The sequence below is a fragment of the Doryrhamphus excisus genome, chromosome 5 (genome assembly GCF_030265055.1).
Source record: "Doryrhamphus excisus isolate RoL2022-K1 chromosome 5, RoL_Dexc_1.0, whole genome shotgun sequence".
NCBI lineage: Eukaryota > Metazoa > Chordata > Actinopteri > Syngnathiformes > Syngnathidae > Doryrhamphus > Doryrhamphus excisus.
In genome coordinates, this window is record NC_080470.1 from 21,911,250 (window position 1) to 21,932,808 (window position 21,559).

General features: G+C 41.4%; 2 protein-coding genes across 3 annotated transcripts in view; one reads left to right on the top strand and one right to left on the bottom strand.

Annotated features, from left to right (window-relative positions):
* Nucleotides 1–1,972: 1,972 nt before the first annotated feature.
* rp2 (RP2 activator of ARL3 GTPase) lies at nucleotides 1,973–9,884 on the bottom strand. Its single transcript, XM_058074161.1, has 5 exons — nucleotides 9,599–9,884; nucleotides 6,026–6,694; nucleotides 4,421–4,535; nucleotides 3,725–3,810; nucleotides 1,973–2,198 (listed from the first exon to the last, which is right to left on the bottom strand). The coding sequence occupies exons 1-5, from the start codon at nucleotides 9,761–9,763 to the stop codon at nucleotides 2,115–2,117; spliced, it is 1,119 nt and encodes a 372-aa protein (XP_057930144.1). The 5' UTR covers nucleotides 9,764–9,884; the 3' UTR covers nucleotides 1,973–2,114.
* The window catches only part of slc9a7 (solute carrier family 9 member 7), a 39,802-nt gene continuing 27,084 nt past the window's right edge, over nucleotides 8,842–21,559 (top strand). The window contains exons 1-4 of one of the 2 annotated variants that reach the window (XM_058074146.1): nucleotides 8,842–8,860; nucleotides 12,728–13,136; nucleotides 17,697–17,899; nucleotides 17,978–18,055. In XM_058074146.1, coding sequence (XP_057930129.1) covers nucleotides 12,818–13,136; nucleotides 17,697–17,899; nucleotides 17,978–18,055 — 600 coding nt within the window. In that variant the 5' untranslated portion in view covers nucleotides 8,842–8,860; nucleotides 12,728–12,817. Of the gene's footprint in view, nucleotides 8,861–12,588; nucleotides 13,137–17,696; nucleotides 17,900–17,977; nucleotides 18,056–21,559 lie in introns of those variants that run through there. The other variant, XM_058074145.1, reaches the window with a different exon arrangement.

The window sequence follows — 21,559 nt, forward strand, 5'->3', positions numbered from 1 at the left end:
ACCACAAGCAGGCATACATGTGATCTTCCATCATATTTTAGGCCCAAACATCAGATATAATGTACATAAAAGAAAAGAAAAACAAAGACAAGTGCCACAAATGTAAACTTTTACTAAAAATTGAACATGAATTGGTCTGGCTATAAAAACATTCAATAAAGCATATAAAACACATTTTACACAATAATAAAAAAAACTGCTCACATGATGACCCATATATTAAAAAAGAAACAGCACATGTTCATTTCTCTGTTTTGGTGAATAAACAGCAAAGGTGCACACCATCACGCACATGTGCTATTTGGCCATCGTATTGAAATATATTTGCACTCATCGCCTACACGGAACAATGCCTCAAACCATATGCACAGCTAAGTCACACACATGATAACGTTTTCTACATAAATATTCTTCTTCTCAATCTTGTGCTCCTGAGCTTCCAGGCAGTGAAGAACAACCCAAAGTCCAGAGGCCTCTTGGGCTGCGTTCACACTTGTGGTTTGTTGCTCTGGGCCTGACCCACAATGTGAAAAAGATCCTTGGAGAAATGTTGGTCAGATTGATGCCTGGTCAGATTTCACAAAAAGCTTGTAAAATATACTTTTAAAGCGCTATTGTGACATATTAGACAACATAATTCTAATATTCCAAACCAAAGTGTCATTTCTTGGGTTGACTACATAGGCTGTTTTCATACTCTGCTATTTTTACCTGGTCAGATTTCACAAAAAGCTTGTAAAATATGCTTTTAAAGAGTTTACTTGACTTATTAGACAACGTAATTCAAATATTCCAAACCAAAATGTCATCTGTTGGGTTGAATACATAGGCTGTTTTCATATTCTGCTATTTTAACCTGGTCGGATTTCACAAAAAGCTTGTAAAATATGCTTTTAAAGAGCTTCTGTGACTTATTAGACAACATAATTCAAATATTCCAAACCAAAATGTAATCTGTTGGGTTGAATACAAAGGCTGTTTTCATATTCTGCTATTTTTACCTGGTCAGATTTCACAAAAAGCTTGTAAAATATGCTTTTAAAGAGCTTCCGTGACTTATTAGACAACATAATTCAAATATTCCAAACCAAAATGTCATCTGTTGGGTTGAATACAAAGGCTGTTTTCATATTCTGCTATTTTTACCTGGTCAGATTTCACAAAAAGCTTATAAAATATACACATAAAGCGCTTTCGTGAAATATTTCAAAATCAAATATTTCAAATTTAAATATTCCAAACCAAAATATCATCTGTTGTGTTGATACATAGCAGATTATGAAAACAGGCCATTTCATAAAAAAAAAAAATCACAAAAAGCTTGTAAAATACACTTTAAAAGCGATATTAGCAATATTATGTGACGTAACTCAAAATTTCTGAACCAAAATGTCCTCTGGTGGGTTAAATACATAGGTTGTTTTCATATTCTGCTATTTTTACCTGGTCAGATTTCACAAAAAGCTTGTAAAATATAATTTTAAAGATTTTTTATGGCATAACGTAAATCTTCCGTATCAAAATGCCATTGGCTTAGTTGGAAATTAAGGTTATTTTTAGATCAGGCGATTTTTACCCTCTTAGATTTGAACAAAAGCTTGTGCTGTCTACTTTTAAAGTCGGTTTCTCACATGTAAATGCTGATGCATTCCCTCGTACGTATTTGTCATTTCCGTCTTTTTAAAACTGGTCCATCTCTTGTTCGTGCCCAAGTGAAACCACAGGGAACCGTACCAGTGGCGCAAATGCACCAGAGTTCCTTTTAACCGATGCAAACGTGACAAGTGTGAAGGCACCCTGAGAGCTCTTGGTTCACAGTTGGTAGAAGCAAACACATTCATGTATAAATATCCACAGCATGTCAACCACTAACCAAGGTTTTAACAGCGAACTCTGCTAGCATTAATCTCATTTAGCAGGTTTATGATTGCAACACCGATCAGGCCCATAAACGTTTGGACTGTGCTTTATGGTAAAAAAAAAAAAAAAAAAAGTGATTTATCAAAGCAGTAGGCTGGTGATCCATACTGATTGTAACGGTGCAAAATATAGACAGAAAAAAAAGCAGCTGTCTAAACATCAATGGACCTGACTACATCGTCAGCACCAATCAATCACAAGCCCATCTGCATGTCTGCGAAGTTGAAGAAGCTGTCCACGTCTTGACAAGACGTGTTCTTGTTGTCCGAGACAAACACCTGCAAGACAAAACAATACTGCAATATGCAACCGAAGCTGTAGAAAATGTGCCATGTTTATGTCAAACATGTTGCCTGAACAAAATATAGTTTAAAAAATCATGACCGACTCGATGATGTAATGTTAGCAGACATTGCGTGTGAATTCTAAAAAGCTAAGCGAAACCGGAATGTTTTGAAAAGGTGCGAAAATTGAAATTTAGAATGAACACAGGAGCTGTTGGGAAGCTGAAGCTCGCCTGAAATGCTGTGGAAATACGTATGCTAAACCGTACAATGACATTGGTAGCTCGAATCAGGTATTTGAACCAACCATCTCTGGGTGTGGATCCCAGCCAATCACAGGGCACATATAGACAAACAACCATTCACACTCACATTCATACCTATGGAAAATTTGGAGTCGCCAATTAACCTAGCATGTTTTTGGAATGTGGGAGGAAACTGGAGTACATGGAGAAAACCCACGCATGCACGGGGAGAACATGCAAACTCCACACAGAGATGGCAGAGGATGGAATCGACCTGGTGTCTACTAGCTGTGTGGCCTGCACGCTAACCACTCGTCCGACGTGCAGCCAATATTTCAAGTTAAATAACATAATAAGGTTTATGTTTTTGAAGTGTGCAGGACGTCAAATATCTGAAAGGGAGTACATGACTGTAAAAACTTTGGGAACCACTGCTGGAGCCTATCCCAGCTGTCTTTGGGTGAGAGGCGGGGTTACACCCTGGACTGGTGGCCAGCCAATCACAGGGCACATATAGACAAACAACCATTCACACTCACATTCATACCTATGGACAATTTAGAGTTGCCTATTAACCTACATACTTCTTATAATATTTTGACTTTTTTTAAAAATTTTCCAACTAATTATGACTTTATTCCCATAATTCCTGTAAAATGAGTTTTTCCCCCAACCTAGTTTTCCAAAAATGGCAACTTTGCCGTTATGTGATATCAGAATCAGAATCAGAAAATGGTTTATTGCCAGGTATGATCAAACACATACTAGGAATTTGTTTTGGTGAAGTAGGTGCAGATACATCTATTAAAAAAGAATGAAAAATACAAACTATACAGAATACACAGTATAAATATATATACACAGTCTGTTTTTTGTTTGTTATTCCGGAAGTGCAGTCTGATATTATGATATGATGTGATATTGATATATTATGTGATACATGATATTATGACTTTAAATAAAATAATAACTTTGTGACTAAAATTACACGATTTGCCTCATAATATGTTATTTGTGTAAAATTTGACTGTTTTCACATTGGATTACAACTTCTTTGTCTTAATATGTCCATGTTATTGTTGTAAAAGTATGTCTTAATGTAATTTTTAAAAATATACAGTATGGTCCCCAGGCTACAGGTTACAAAGTGAGCTTATGTTTCTTGTTGTGATTGGCAATTCTTATTCATTTCTGGTCCATAGTCAAAACCACAGAAATACTGAACGAGCACGCTTGCCATTGTTTATGCTGTGCCTGCCGATATCATTATCTCACCTTTGTGCCGCTGAACACCTCACTGGCGATGTTCTTGCAGGCTTCCACAACGCCGTCGCCATTCAGCTCCAGGGCGATGACGGGACCTTCACGGGTAACGACAGAAAACAATTCACATTCTGCATCAGCATGTATGAGAGGTTCTTCTGTGTCCACTTCATGGACAAATGTTATGAGACAAATCACGTGGGACATGAAGAAAAGCTTGGACTCAAGCTTGGGCTCCTGAGACATTGTGGACAAGTGTGTGCTTTTCCACAGATGCAAGACTATCATATGCAAAGCCCTTCCGAGAAGATTGAAGGCAGTTATTGCTGCTGTTCAATTCTGGATCTAGTCTACGCTTCTTATGGAAGCACCAGGATATTTGGGAATACTTCCTTATGCTGCCGTATTTACATTACAGTGGGATTCATTTATGTTGACAACGCTCAGACTGGCTGCCTCACATCAACATAAGCAGTCGTCGGCATCACCGTAATCAAAAATAGCAGTTGCTATTTGATATACAGTATTTCACATTACAACATAAACGGAACCATTCTTCATAGAAACTAGTCTTTTGGCTCCCAAACTTGTAGTGACAAAACACGGTCGACTGTGTATGTCGGACCTGGTGGACCAGGACTTGACATCGACGGGTTGTCGACATAAAGGGGTTCCACTATAAGAAAATACCTTATCTTAATATCTGACCTTTCATGATCCACTCCACCAGGTCCTCGGCATTGTTTTGAAACACACGCTTCACATCTTCAGGCCGCATCGACACCTCCTTGGTCTGGATCAGCACAAAGCCTTTGGCAGTAGCCTGCGTGGAAAGAGAATGTTGCGATGAGGATCAAAGAAACACACCAAACTAGCTTGGTGTTGAGTCATACGTGTTTTGGTAGCAATACCAACATGACTGGAATGTTTTTTATCAATAAAGTGCACTTTAGTAATTTTTCTGTGCTGTATCTTTATCTGTCGATACAGATCTATATGTATCTACAATCTATGTTTCCATTTATTTATGATGAGTGCTATTGGCCAATTCCAAGGTCCCTGACTGCCACAGGACAGTCCCCTTGGAGCCCAGAATTCCTGGTTGCACCCCTGCTATTGGTTATAGGATATGAAAAATGTAACCATAAAATCATCTTCATAAGGATTGTGAATTCCAAAAAAAGGGCAGTGCCCCCTTAAATAATCTTTGTGAATCGCCCTTTCATTATTTTTTTATTTTTCCCCAACCTCATTTTAACCTCAACTTAATTTTGTTTAAATTGTCATAACATTTCAACTCAAACAAAACATCATTTATTTCTTTAATGTGTCAACTCTGTTATTTGTTATTTATTCTAAATTACTTGTACAAATTACTGTTTACGCTGTACATTGTTCATATTTGATGTAGTCTATTTATTCTCCACATTATTATTTATTATTATACAGGAGCCAGGCAACGACATTTCATTGGCAATTTCACTGCTGTGTTATTGTGCAATGACAATAAAGAAAGTCTATCTATTAACATGTATTACGAGTTTATTTTCATACAATAATTTTTCTTCATTATGTTACGTTTTTCCGTAATGTTTTGACTTTCTCGCAAAATTGTTCTTGAATCTTTTTTTTCCACCATTTTTCCCTCTCTTTCAACTTTGGTCTTCTAAATTTTCCTCTTGTACTTATGACTTAATCTTGTATTTTAACTTATTTTATTATTGTAGCACTATAACTTTCTGCAATGTCATTTTTCAAAAATGACAACATTCTTCCTTGTTTTGTTTGTTTCTCATAATTCATTCATTCAGTCATTTTCTACCGTGGGGGGTGCTGGAGCCTATCCCAGCTGTCTTCGAGAGACGGGGTACACTCTGGACTGGTGGCCAGCCAATCACAGGGCACATATAGACAAACAACCATTCACACTCACATTCATACTTATGGACAATTTGGAGTCGCCAATTAACCTAGCATGTTTTTGGAATTTAACTATTGAATAAATATTTTGAGTAAAATATATATATTGAATATATAATATATATATTGAATAAAATATGTAATAAACTAAATTGAATGCTTGTACAGTGATGTTATTTTTGCTCATACTATTACTTTACATTCACAAAATGTATTTAAAACTTTATGAAGCTATATATTAAACCTAAGTGATGATAAAAAAAAACCTCAGCAGCATTTGGGTCATGGATGAACAAGGTGGTGATCTACATTGGTGCTTAATTCTGGTGTGGATATGAGATCATAATACACATGATTGACAGCAGCCATCAGACTGATTGCAGGTCTTCTCACCTCATCAATCATCTTTCGTGCGTTGGCGGTGGTGTACTCTCCGGCGAAGAAAACAAACAGGCAGGACTCTTCGCTGTCCTTGCGCCGTCCTCCTTTCGTCAAAGGCACGATGCTGCGCGCCGTGTCCGCTGAGATCCGAACGGACTTGAACTCCGACTCGGAGTCCGGGGCCGGCACTGAGTCTAGCACGGCGGCACTCTCCGGCAGCAGGCTCCAGTTGGTCTCTCCGGAGACGGGCGTGAAGTCGTGGATGTTGCTCCAGTTGTTGTTGAAGATGCTGAGGCCGGCGTCCTTGAAGTGGAAGGCCAGCTCAGGGTAGTAGTACTGGAAGCAGCCGAACTTCATGCCGGTGGACGACTCGATGATGGGCTGCGTGGCGCAGCACAAGAACACCTCCATCTTTTTACAATCCCGCGTGCGGAACTGCTGGCACGCCACCAAGCACTTAATGTCCTTGCAGTCCCGGAAGAAAACGCTGCCCTTGACGGGGCCCAGGACCACACGGCAGTTGACGCAGTCGTCAATGGTGATGGTCGCAGAGTGGTCGAGCACAAAGATGTCGCAGTTCTCACACTCCTGGATGACAAACTGTTGACCGTTCAGCTTTCCGGGGAGACGACCGGCCGTGACACCCTTGAGGCCTGTCAGCATATAGTCTTTGGGGTCAACCTGTGCCGAGACCACAAAAGAAGGATTTAGACCAGGGGTGGGACCCACATTTTCTAATGGTCATTCAGTCCCAACCGGCTTTTATTTAAGTCTGACCAGGAAAGTGTAATTTTAGGGCTTGAGCAAAAACCGGTGCTGTTTATCAATTTTTTTTAAATTTATATATACATACAGACCTGCTCAAAATCTTAAGACCAGTTGAAAAATTGCTAGAATTGACCTTTTGGATCGTAACAAGATTTTAAGTAGAGCTACAATATGCCAAAGCAAGAAGGGGGTGTGTGACAAAAAGCACTTTGAAAAAGTCATTTATTGAAAACAAAAGGATTTATTGAAATAGGTTGTTTATCAGCTGATCAAAAGTGTACATTTTCCTTGCCATCCATCCCCAAATGTTCTCTATAGGATTTAGATCAGGGGAACATGCGGGATGTTCCAAAAAAAGGGACGTTATTTTCCCTGCCATTGTCCTGTTGAAGAACCCAGCTGATGCCAGCTGCAACATCTGCACATAAAAAAAAAAGGGACGTTATTTTCCCTGCCATTGTCCTGTTGAAGAACCCAGCTGATGCCAGCTGCAACATCTGCACATAACCATCTGCCGTTTGACGACCCTGCACCACCTGAAGCTCTGGTATTCCACTGAATGAAAAAGTACCCCATGTTCATGGAACCCCTCCACTGTGCCGGGTAGAAAACATCTCAGCTGGGATCTCCTTGTCATGTCAGTAACGTTGGAAGCCATCTGGACCGTCAAGATTCCATTTTTCTCCTCATCAGAGAATAAAACTTTTTTCCACCTTTCAATGTCCCATGTTTGATGCTCCCTGGCAGTGCCGTCTGATGGTTATTGTGCTGCAGTCGGCACCAGGACCGCCCTGTATCTCGACAGACAGATCATCGGATCCTCCGGCTCAGTGCAGGTGTCATTTTTTGGGTCTACTACTTGACTTTTTTGTTCCGTTATTGTCCTCAGCAGCAATGGCACGCTGCCAGAGGCCTTGCTAATGCAGCTCCATGATCCGTCCACGTTCAAGAAGAGAAAGCTTCTTAGCTTTAGCCATCAGGAGGGCATGACCGTGTGAATGCCTGACAAAAAATGAGAATTCTGAGCAGATGTTGGCTTGTATAGCCTGTGGTCTTAAACTTTGATCAGGTGGAAAAACAACCTATTTCCGTTTTTTGTTTTTTTTTAATTCAAGTCCCACTCCCCCTTCTTGCTTTTGAATATTGTAACTCTACTTAAAATTTTGATCAGGTTTGTATTCCGCAACTTTACTCACATATTTGAGGATCTTAACATACACGATAATTCACCAAAATATGCACGGGTTGTCAAGCCCATCATAAAATGTGATATTCGAGAGGTCCCGAACACAAACTCCCACAAGTTATTCAGTAGCGCCCACTGCCACCAGTTTCATGCATCATCACAAAATTTGGTGGAGACGTCAATCATGAGAGGACGCATGAAAAAGTCTCAAGAACCAATGTTCCCAAACAAACAATGTTGGGCAAAAAACAGGGGTTGTATTTCAACAAACTATTCCTTGGGACTTTGACCAAATAAACCCAAATTACATTTACAGACACTTGACAGACAGGGATGATATACTGCCAGATAAATTAGCCTAGGCTAAATTAGCCTAGCCTAGGCCATAGGATGTGGGCGGGGCATGGCAACACTGGTGCTTGGGGAAGCAAAGGCCTGTTCAATGATTTTATATACTATATAAATATATACCGTATATTCTACAACTTTCCTTGTAAGTTTGACGGCCTTAACATGCATGGAAACTCACCAAAATTAGCAAGCGTGTCAAGCCCGGCAAAAAAAACATACTAAACAACATGCTAACAAACACCTGGGCGCGTCACGTGACCACTCCAATGAAGACTGCTAGCAAGCAGTGGAAACTGTAAGGGAACGAAAAACTAACTAGGTCTGTTAAAAATAATTGTTTAGAATGTATGAATGTTAGACCACATGAACCTTATTGGACTAAAAAAAAATTTATTTCAGGGTCCATGGGAGGCGGAACAATCAAAGACCAATGCACTTCCCACCTCCCCCGCAACCGGAGTAACGAAAATGCAGGCGGAACAAAATAAAAAGCACCTTACAGGAAATAGCATAACCCAACCAAACCTTCCAGCTATCATGTGGTAAGTAATAAAAATGACACTAAATAACACCACAAAGTAGCTATTTCACTTATGAACATATACCAAGGACCCCCATCGCTAATTCCACTGTACAGTTTTAGCAAAGATAAGGGGAGTCGACAAAAAGGTGGCACTGTCTTGGCTAGGAAATGTACATTTGCCTACTTTATCGACTATCAACAAGACTGATATGAATCGCGGGGCTTCGTATTGAAGGGTTTAGCACATTTAAGCGAGGACATCAAACCGGAAGGTGAAGTGTCTGTTAGGTTCAAGGCGGTCAATCGGAGGGGCAGCAAGGTGCAACTAGTAATCCTTTAATGGGATTAAAACAAGGTTGCATGTAGTGCGTGAGAGAGAGAGAGAAAAAGAGGCCGATGTGTCCGTTGTAAATGTAAAGACTGGAAGCGTAGTGCTCACCCGGGTGCTTCTGCTGGCTACATTAGACAGGTAAAGGCTAAATGTTGTGCAATTTAAGTTTGGGCTGTAACCTTCCTCGCCATTGCCAAAGTTACATTCCACGGAGAATGCAAGCAGTTAATGTCTACGACATGCATCCCAGAGTCACTAAATAAACAACACCCGAGCTTTTTGCACATTATCCAACCATTTCTATGTTAAAAGGGATTGTTCAGCAAAGTGCTAGCCAAGGATGATGAGCACACGCGTCGCGATGCATTGCGTAACAAACCTCCACGGGCAACATTATCTTAAAAATGTACCAAAAATGTCCCCAACCTTGTCCCTCTTGTCCCAGCTGTACTGCTTCGGTGCCGCCTCGTCGGTGTTGTTGCCAAGGGGAACCGCGTTGCTTGTCGTCGTAGTTTCCACAGTCGTCGTTGTCGGCGTCCGCTCCTGTTTTGACGACTTTCGCTTGGATTTCTTCGAGAAAAAGCACCCCATTTTTATAATCCTCGATAAACCCTGTTTGCAAAAGGTTTGGCAAGCTTTACGGTTAGTAAAGAGGTACAAGATTGCGTGAGGTTTAGTTGACACTGTTTTTTGCTTCCCGTTTCCCCTTCTGGTTTTCTCAACCAATCAGCGCCGAGGATGGGGTTGCAGCAGCCAATCACAGCTATCGCTGATTTGATGGGTGGGTGTGCCGCGTATGATGCGTTCAATGACAAGTTGAAACGTGAGTTAAGCTAAGCTTATACATTTTTAAATGCATTTAAATGTTTATTTATGCAGTGCGATTTGTTTTTATGTGTGATTCAAATCTACAAAATGTGCTTCTAACAATAAGTCATTTTGATTAATCCCCATATGAGGAAATTAAGTTTCCTAATAATATCAACGTGCAAATTTAGATATTTTCCTATATTAATATCCATTTTCTACGCCACTTTTCATCACGAGAGTCTGGAGGGAATGCTGGAGCCTATACCAGCTAACTTTTGGCGGGGTACACCCTGGACTGGTGGCCAGCCAATCGCAGGGCACATATAGACAAACAACCATTCACACTCACATTCATACCTATGGACAATTTAGAGTCTCCAATTAACCTGACATGCATATTTTGGGGAGTAAACCTTTGTACCCGAAAAACTCTTATATTGTTATATTTTAAATATATTTTAAATATAACATTCACGTCACTTCTTCAACCGAAAGTATCACATTTACCATTTACTCCAAACACACCTTCATCCAAACGTCGACCACGCCTCCATGGGAGTTTACTTTAAATGAGAAGCAGCTGCTTTTGAACAAATAAACGTTAAAGGCACTGTATATGTTGTGAAATCGGTCAAACAATGCTGACATTCTGCAGTGTTCAATGAAAAATCATCATAAACAACATGGCAAACAACCATCAGCTTAAGCTGTCAACTTAAGCTACTTGCTCACTCTAATAATAGGTAATCCATGCCTATAGGTGAGTTATGCTCTGCTTCTAAATACCACAATGTACAAACCCCAGGTTCTGTTTAACAAAGGCGGACTATGTTGCAGGCTGTATTCAAATGAAAGAACAAACAATGCAGTTACAGGGCAGATAATTAGAATAGAAAAACTTTCAACACCAGATGTCATGGGTCCCTGGCCACATTTCAATGCTCGGCAATCATGCCTTGCAGCATGAACTATGCCGTCTTTTCCCCAAGTGAAGGTCAGATGTACTTCTTTGGTGTGCTTGTACGTGGGGAAGCCAGTCATAATAGAAGAGTCGTAAAAGCAAAACACTAATAGCTAAAATGTGTTTGACGTAAGTGGAGGCATGTGCCTTCTAGTTTCAGGTCATTGTGGTTGCCTCAGTTTGAGCAGTGGGACCAAATATTTGCAACTGATAACATAAATGTTTTATTTACTATTTGGCACACCAGCATGGTCCAGTTGGACAGTGAGTCCCAACAATTGTTGAAACATGAAGGGAAAAACCTCCTTCCTCTGACACGCTGTTCCGTGCCTGGGCATGCCCATATGCAAGAAAGTCCAGGTTGCCCTGACCTTGGAACTCCATCCATCCATCCGTCCATTTTCTATGCCGCTTATCCTCACTAGGGTTATAGGTATGCTGGAGCCTATCCCATAGGCGGGGTACACCCTGGACTGGTGGCGGCACGGTGAAAGAGTGGTTAGCATGTTGGCCACACAGTTAGAAGACCAGGAAGACCTAGGTTAGAATCTCCACTTGGACATCTCTGTATATGGAGTTTGCACGTTTTCCCCGTGCATGCGAGGGTTTTCTCTTGGTACTCCGGTTTCCTCCCATGGCCTGCCATTGTCTGGTGACCAGTCCAGGGTGTACTCCACCTCTCGCTGGGATAGGCTCCAGCATACCCGTGACCCTAGAAGGATAAGCGGTATAGGGAGGACGTGTAAGTGAACTAATAATAGGCTTTTTCAGCTACATTAAAAAGATTAAAGACGCGCCTTTTTAATCAGGCTTTTAACTAATATTTTTAAACTTTTCTTATGTTTTTATCTTTTTAGTCCTATTTTATGCTCTTAGTCTTCAGCTTTTAACTCCAGTGTTTTGTTTTTATTTTTTTAGTCCTATTTTTTTGCTCTTGGTCTTCAGCTTTTAACTCCAGTGTTATGTTTTTATCTTTTTAGTCCTATTTTATGCTCTTAGTCTTCAGCTTTTAACTCCAGTGTTTCCTCAGGGGGGTCCTCCACACTGGGGGCTGTGTCGGGTCTGCTGAGGGGGTGCCATCCTTGGGTCCCTTCGACCCGGCCGGCTGGGGGTTCCTCCCTTTAATGTGGGGGTCCGCCCGTCTGTCGGAGTCGGGGGGCCGGGGTGCTGGTCCTCCGATGGCACGGCCTGCAGCTCCTCCCAGTGTGGACGGCTCCAAAGGTGGCGTTTCCTTAATCCTCAGTGCCATGCCATGTCTCCCTACTGTGTGTGATTGTGTGATTGTGTGTGTACGTGTGTGTGTGTCTAGTATGGAGGGTGGGAAGGAGGGGCTTTCTTTTGTTTCTTTGTTTTTTCATTTTAATTGTGGAAATTGTTTTAATTCTGTAAAGCACTTTGTATTGCATGTCTTTGCGGGAAAAGTGCTATACAAATAAAGTATATTAGATTTGATTTGATGAAATATGAAAGTGGCAAAGTTGCATCCTTTCATATTTCATGATGTGGCCCTCGTTGGACACCCCTGCTGTAGAAGTGCTGGGTCAACAGGCTGCAACCTGTAATAATGACCTTTCACCACCAGGGCCTTTTCCTCTTCCAGGAGACAAAGTCCACTTCCTGTTTTGAAGAGAACCACGCACTAGATTGCAAAATCATCAAAAAAGAACCCCATGACATTGACTCAGTTGGCTGGCAGCGGGGGGTGTCTACATACTGGCAAGCCTGGCTCCTCCTCCTGAGTGTCACCAAGCCCCGCCCCTCAAACCGCCTTCTCTGTCTTTAAGCTGCTGAGCCGAGCGGCGGAATGTCTGTGCGTCCTCTGCCGCGGTGACATGGCGTAAAGAGCCGGCGTGCGTGCGCAGCATCCCCTGGCTATGGACCCCCTGCGACAGCGCAGCGGAACCAGCGCCGCGTCCTCGACGACGACGAATATGCTAACCAGGATGACGACGTCGGTGGTGAAGATGTCGCTGATGGTTTGGATGCCACATCGTGCGGCGGCGTCCGGCGAGGCGCAGGACGAGGCTCTGGAGGAGCTGGCCACTGAGAAGGAAGCCGAGGAGAGTCACCGCCAAGACAGCGTCAATCTGCTGACCTTCATCCTGCTGCTCACCCTCACCATCCTCACCATATGGCTCTTCAAGCACCGGAGGGTCCGCTTCCTCCACGAAACCGGGCTGGCGATGATCTATGGTGAGGAGTTCACCTTTTTAGCACCATTTCTGTTTTGTACCCCATATCTTCCTCCTCCTCCTCCTCCTCCTCTTCCTCCTCCTGGCTTTAATTTGCACAATTCACTTTAATGGCCCCTCATTGGCTGCTTCTAGAAGGTGCTGTGTCTGCTGCAGCTTTATCCTTGGTTGACCCTGATGTGGGGCTTTCATTAGATGCACACATTTCATGATTCCTGCCTTAGTCATACCTTTTAAAATACTCCAGTTTTGTTGCCACAGTTCAAAAACATGTCCCAGATGTTGCATGGGAGTCCATTTTTATTTGTGGAGGTTGCTTTTTGGCTGCAAAAGTAGCAAAAGACTGTAAGGCATGGCACGGTGTTGGAGCAATGTCATTCAAACTTTTTTCTAGTGGAGGGCCACATAGTGAAGCATGAAAGGATACATATGTGAATATGTTAAGTTAAATCATTTAAATATGCTTTTAAAAAAGTTTTACAAATATTTCAAAAAATATGATTTTATTCCCATATTATTCTATTCATATTATATAATAATTATTATAAATTATATTAATATATAAATTATATATTATATTATTGTGGCACGGCGGTCGAGTGGTTAGCGCGCAGACCTCACAGCTAGGAGACTAGAGTTCAATTCCACCCTCGGCCATCTCTGTGTGGAGTTTGCATGTTCTCCCCGTGCATGCGTGGGTTTTCTCCGGGTACTCCGGTTTCCTCCCACATTCCAAAAACATGCTAGGTTAATTGGCGATTCCAAATTATCCATAGGTATGAATGTGAGTGTGAATGGTTGTTTGTCTATATGTGCCCTGTGATTGGCTGGCCACCAGTCCAGGGTGTACCCCGCCTCTCGCTCGAAGACAGCTGGGATAGGCTCCAGCACCCCCGCGACCCTTGTGAGGAAAAAGCGGTAGAAAATGAATGAATATTATATTATTATAAATTATATAAAATATAATTATTATGATATATTATATCTTTTGTTTGTTTCTAATAACATTCACTTTTTTCTCCTAATATTTTGACTTCAACTTTCAACTTTTTTCTTGTACATTTTCTTATAATAAGAAGTCTTTCCGTAAGCAATTCCGTAAAAAATTCCAACTTTATTTTGTTTTGTTTCTCATATTATTACAGCATTCTTTAATATATCAAATCTGTGTGACTAAAATTACTTTTTTTCTCATCATATTACGACTTTGTGACTTTTCTTGTTGGAATACACCTTTTGAAAATATGCAGAATATAACTTTAAAAATAGCATCATTTTTGTTCCAATTCAATTTTATGCTACAAAATGAGTTATTTTTCTTTATAATATTACATTAGTCTTGTCAAATGACAACTATTTGTCATTCCAACTGTATAAAATGACTCTACTTTGGGAAAGACCATCATGTCTGTCCCCAGCACACAAACAAGGTCTGTAAAGGCCTGCTAGGAGGAGTTTGGTGTGGAAGTGGTCAGTGATTTTGGACCTCACCAATGGCCAAAAGAAAATCCCCACAGCCATGCAAAATCTTGTAAGTCTTCCTGGAAGCATGGAAGTTATTCTAGCTGACTCCACCTCCTCTTCATGTTTCACTTCCTGTATGGGTCCTAATACCTTTGTGCACACACTAGTAGTGTGAAAGCTTTAGCATGTTTGTGTGCTTAGTGTGTTTGTGTCCCACTTGCAAAACATCCCAGTGAGAATAACAAATGTCACTTATTAACCAACAAAACATCACTTTGTTTTTTTGTCTTCTTTGTTCTTGTTGTTTTTGTCGCTTTTTGGTAAAACCCCCAAAGAGTTGTGCTTTATGTCGGTTACAAAAATGAGAAGTTTAATTTCATTCCTATTGCAGGAGTGCGGTGTCTGTGCATGCTGTCTAATACGGAAGAGTACAACGGGACTTTACTTTTAATTAATAAGCAGATGGAGGAAATCTTCCATCCAGTAATGGAAGTAATGGGACGACTGTCTGTGGAGCTTATCGTCCGCCTCGTACAGTAGATAATATACACGGGCTATATACACTATACTGTAAATGAGTATAGATTCTTATAATAGCCAAAATACGAATACCGAATGAAAATAAGGAAGCTGAATTCGTCAACATAAGGGCATGCCTCCTTGTGATTTACTTGCCAAAAATGAGTAGTGTTCTTTGAATTGCTGGTACCGTTAGCTCTTGCTAACTGGTACCGGTAGCTCTTGCTAACTTGCACACTACCAATCCAATCAAATATTGCATATACTTTTACTGCATTTGGTAATTGGGCTAAAAAAGGATGTCATAGTTGAGCGTTATAAAAAAACAAAGAAGTGGATGCATTGGGCTGAACGTGATAATACATAGGCTAATGTCAGCTGTTTCAACTAATACATGATATCAAAGTAATGCTGAACAATTGTGAGGTCTATTGTTTTTTTTTTGAGGAGGCATTTTTGTTGTGTAAATGTATTACTCTTTTGAACACATATTGTAAAACGTTTGGGACCTATTATTGTCATTTTCCAGCCCTTCGTTTTGAGTTGCAGACTCCTATAGAGCAGCTACACACAATAACATGCAGAGAAAACTTTCTGCACCTATTCCAGCTGTATTTCCTTGGATTTCCAAAAAGGTCTGTTGTAATTTATTCCACCCATGACCCACCTCCGAGCGCGCCCACCCCTGATTGGTCACACTCCCAAGCACCAAGTACCGTACTTCCAGACTTCTTTTGAACCCCGCTTTCTAATTCTGTGGGCATAGGAGTTGATAATGAATGAATAAAGCCTTTGGATAGCTAATTGAAAAGTGGTTAGGAGCTATTCGTAGCTCATGAGAGATCACTAACTTACCGTGTATGAAGTCAAAGAGTGGTAACATAGGTCCGTGTCTACTGAGTGCAGGCATAGTGTGTCCTTTCACAGCGAGAGCACGCTGCTTCTGGCTTCAGCAACAGTTTGGCAGATATTTCACGTATATGTTCACAACAAGAGTCCAGTGTGAAAGGCTTTTGACAGGCTATTTTTTTGCTGTTGGGAATCACCAACTCCAACCACTTCTACCTGAGCTTGCCTCCTAGAAAGATTTCCAGAGAGCCTTAGCTGACAACTGCAAACGGAGCGCAGCAGAGGTGTGCCGAAGGCAATCCTAGAGCGTATCTGGCTTACAGCGCATGCCCATATAAGGAAGCTTGGCTCCTTGTGACATCACAGTGAGCCGGTGTTAGAAAAAACTCTGAAGCTTCTGTCAGCAACACTTTTGCGGATATTTCTCATTGACAACAGTCCCGTGTGAAGTGGCGTTGATAGATGAAAATATTTTTCTCTTGCTGGGAATCACAAACGCCAAACACTTCTGAGCTTGCCTCAAAGATTTTCTAAGAGCCATAGCTAACAACCGTAAACTGCGTGCAGCAGAGCTGTGGGGACTGCCTATGAAGCCTACATCCACGCCCCCAAGGAAGCCCACTCCTCTGTGACATTTAGAGCCATCACAAACTTATTTCAGGGCTCATTAATTGTCATCCCCTCACCGTCACTCAACATACTCATTATACGTATTGACTCACAATTCCCTTCTTTTATTTCCCATTTTTGGAGTGAAAGAGCATATGTTTGAGACTCTTCTTCTGTGATATAATTAATATTATATCATTAGAATAAAATGTTTTATTTTTGAGCAGTTACTGTTGTAATTTAGTTTAATGAATGAATCTTATAGAATAGTGTGAATTAACAGTTGCATCTTATCTTTTCACGTTTTAGTGATATTCTCTTTCTACTGCAGAGTGAGACAGCGGCAGCATGATTGCGCTGCAGTGTGTGTGGCGAGAGGGGCTGGGGACAGGGAGCAGGCAGACCGAGAGAGACACAGAAAGGGAGCCACTGAATGTGTGACGCAGCAAAAAAAAGTTGGATGTCGCTATATTCATTCATTGATTTTCTGTCGCTTATCCTCACGAGGGTTCGCAGGGGGTGCTGGAGCCTATCCCAGCTGTATTCGGGCTAGAGGCGGGGTACACCCTGGACTGGTCGCCAGGGCACATATAGACAAACAACCATTCACACTCACATTCATAACTATGGACAATTTGGAGTCGCTAATTAACCTAGCATGTTTTTGGGATGCGGGAGGAAACCGGAGTACCCGGAGAAAACCCACGCATGCACGGGGAGAACATGCAAACTCCACACAGAGATGGCAGAGGGTGGAATTAAACTCTGGTCTCCTAGCTGTGTGGCCTGCGCGCTAACCACCTGGCCGCTGTGCAGCGCGATGTCGCCATATATCGGCTACATTTTCACCGATATTGATCAATCTGTGGGATGTCATAATCGGTTGGTCAGGGCTTGACGTCCATTTTGATATTTTTTATTTTGTAAACAGGCTAAAACCAACCTAGCATGGGAATCCCAAGAAGTATTATTATTAACATTTCAACTTTTCTCAATGTTTAGTTTTAGTTTTTGAATCCGCCAAGACAAGCAAGTGCCACACTTTGGACACCCCTGTTGTATGGCTCTGTGTTCTTCCTTGCACCGTCCTTCATGTATGACTAAATGCAACATCTCGTAGGTCTGCTGGTGGGCGTGGTCCTGCGTTACGGCATCCCCGCCACCAGCTACCACAGCAGAAACCCCCCCAGCTGCTCCCTGACGACTGGGCCCGCCAGCAGCCTGCTGCTCAACGTCAGCGGCAAGTTCTTTGAGTACACCCTCAAGGGGGAAATTGACTCTGGCGACATCAACAACGTGGAGCAGAACGACATGCTGCGAAAGGTGAGGCCTCGTCTGCAAAAGACTTGTTTCCTCTTGTACCGCTAAGACCCCCCACTCCTCCCCAATGCGTTCTTGAAGGTTACCTTTGACCCAGAGGTCTTCTTCAACATCCTGCTGCCTCCCATCATCTTCCATGCGGGTTACAGCCTGAAAAAGGTGAGATGCAACACACAAGCACCATGTAGAATGTTGTAGCTGGACACTACTTAAACTAAAATGGACAGAAATTTTGTTTCTTAAATTATGGATTATCCTAACTGACCTTTTCTGCTGCACTGTTGGTGAGTGAAATGTACTTTTATAGATATTTCTACACATTAAGTTAGATATGTTAATACCAGAGAGCAGTAGAGAGTATGGAGTGATTTATGTTCCAAATAAAATTTAGCTTTATTTGGTATTGCGATATTTATTTCCAATTTATGTTGTATATTTTTAATGTGAGGTTTCCAACTAATCTTTTCATCTTTTATGACCCCCACCAAGTTATTTTCATTCACTCTTTCAATGTCCACTCCATCAATTTGTATTGGTGCATGTTTATCTTTTTTGTACTTGCCAAATAGCATTATTTTAGTTTTACTGAAGTTCAGGGATAGTCTGTTATTGTCAAACCATCTTTTTAGCAGAGTTAATTCCTCTGTCATTTTATTTATTAGTTCCTGTGTGCTTTGTGTGGTTGTATCGTCTGCAAATAATACCAGTTTCAAGTCTTTTGCGACTTTACAGATATCGTTTTTAATAGATTAAACAGTTTTGGTCCCCCTGTCCACCCCTGAGGTACTCCACACGATACATTCAAGCTCATACTGTAGATGTATATAATATAATGTAACATGACCACATGATGTCTTAAGTTTTATTTAATTTTTATACAGTGAAGAAAATAAGTATTTGAACACCCTGCTATTTTGCTATTTCTCCCACTTAGAAATCATGGAGGGGTCTGAAATTTTCATCGTAGGTGCATGTCCACTGTGAGAGAGATAAACTAAAAAGAAAAATCCAGAAATCACAATGCATGATTTTTTAACAATTTATTTGTGTGATACAGCTGCAAATAAGTATTTGAACACCTGAGAAAATGAATGTTAATATTTGGTACAGTAGCCTTTGTTTGCTATTACAGAGGTCAAACGTTTCCTGTAGTTTTTCACCAGGTTTGCACACACTGCAGGAGGGATCTTGGCCCACTCCTCCACACAGATCTTCTCTAGATCAGTCAGGTTTCTGGGCTGTCGCTGAGAAACACGGAGTTTGAGCTCCCTCCAAAGATTTTCGATTGGGTTCAGGTCTGGAGACTGGCTGGGCCATGCTAGAACCTTGATATGCTTCTTACGGAGCCACTCCTTGGTTTTCCTGGCTGTGTGCTTCGGGTCGTTGTCGTGTTGGAAGACCCAGCCACGACCCATCTTCAATGCTCTGACAGAGGGAAGGAGGTTGTTCCCCAAAATCTCACAATACACGGCCCCAGTCATCCTCTCTTTAATGCAGTGCACTCGTCCTGTCCCATGTGCAGAAAAACACCCCCAAAGCATGATGCTACCACCCCCATGCTTCACAGTAGGGATGGTGTTCTTCGGATTGTACTCTTCATTCTTCTTCCTCCAAACACGCTTATTGGAATTATGACCAAAAAGTTCTATTTTGGTCTCATCTGACCATAAAACTTTCTCCCATGACTCCTCTGTATCATCCAAATGGTCATATGCAAACTTAAGACGGGCCTTGACATGTGCTGGTTTAAGCAGGGGAACCTTTCGTGCCATGCATGATTTCACATCATGACGTCTTAGTGTATTACCTACAGTAACCTTGGAAACGGTGGTCCCAGCTCTTTTCAGGTCATTGACCAAGTCCTGTCGTGTAGTTCTGGGCTGATTCCTCACCTTTCTTAGAATCATTGAGACCCCACGAGGTGATATCTTGCATGGGGCTCCACTCCGATTGAGATTGACCGTCATGTTTAGCTTCTTCCATTTTCTAATGATAGCTCCAACAGTGGACCTTTTTTCACCAAGCTGCTTGGTAATTGCTCCGTAGCCCTTTCCAGCCTTGTGGAGGTGTACAATTTTGTCTCTGGTGTCTTTGGACAGCTCTTTGGTCTTCGCCATGTTACAAGTTAAAGTCTTACTGATTGTATGGGGTGGACAGGTGTCTTTATGCAGCTAACGACCTCAAACAGGTGCATCTGATTCAGGATGATACATGGAGTGCAGGTGGACTTCTAATGGGCAGACTAACAGGTCTTTCAGGGTCAGAATTCTAGATGATACACAGGTGTTCAAATACTTATTTGCAGCTGTATCACACAAATAAATTGTTAAAAAATCATGCATTGTGATTTCTGGATTTTTCTTTTTAGTTTATCTCTCTCACAGTGGACATGCACCTACGATGAAAATTTCAGACCCCTCCATGATTTCTAAGTGGGAGAAATAGCAAAATAGCAGGGTGTTCAAATACTTATTTTCTTCACTGTAGTAGATATACTGTATACGTATATTGAATTTATATTATGTAAAAAAACATTTAACCTTTTTTGTATAATCAAATTTGGACCACTACAAATAGATTTGGTGTCACCTGTTCGCCCTTCCTTATAAACGCGTTATAAGCGGTCTGTCTGTGAATGTTGATTTTAGGGGTGCTCCAATCGATCAACCACTGATAAGTATCGGACGATTTTTGTGAAAAATAATGTGATCGCCATATGAATACAAAAACAATCATGTCTGCCGTATATAACGTAACTATCAACACATGTCACAAAAACTATATTGCGAGCGTAGCATGTTTTAAAAAGCTTCAATATGGCATTTGAAGAACAAACACCTGACAGAGTATGGTGAGTTTTCGAGGCTCACGGTGTGATCGTCAGTCAAACACCAGCTAATGCAACCATTTTTCCAACCATTTGTATGTAGGAAGGCAAGTTCTAACAATGAATGAATAGAGAACAGATATGAATAGGTGTAAGATATGCTAACACAATAGTTATTCAGCTACACAAAAAATAAACATGAACAGAAAAGTGTCCAGTCTTTATGTAACGTAAACAGTGTTTTCATTTATAAGTTGCTCTGGAGTATAAGTTGCAGGAACAGCCAACCTATGAAAAAAAGTGTGACTTACACTCCGGAAAATGCAGTAATTACTGGGGAACTAATGAATAGTGGAAGTTAAGTATTTTATTGTAACTTGTATGCATGTTCAAATCCTATAAAAGAAAGCCATTACCATTAGTATAATACAGGGGTGCTCATTAAGTCGATCGCGAGCTACCGGTCGATCGCGGAGGTGGTACTGGTCGATCGCTGGTCGATCGCGGCGTGACATTAAAAAAATATCATCCCAGCATCAATGCTGATTGATATACAGGGCAGCCATTCAGATGACAACTGAATGTTGCCCTTCGGGCGACCAATCAAATCAAACAACGTCTCTAAGTGCAGCAGAACTTACGATGTCAGCCTATCATCCATCGCCGTTACTTGATTGACATACAGGACAACCAGTCAGATGACAACTGAATTTTGACCTTTAGGTCACCGCTCATGCGTAAACAACGATGCAAAGTGCTAAGCTAGTCGGCGAATTGCGAGATTTTAAGCCCTCGCTAAAGTTTATGGTCACTAAAATGAGTGAAGGAGCTGGACC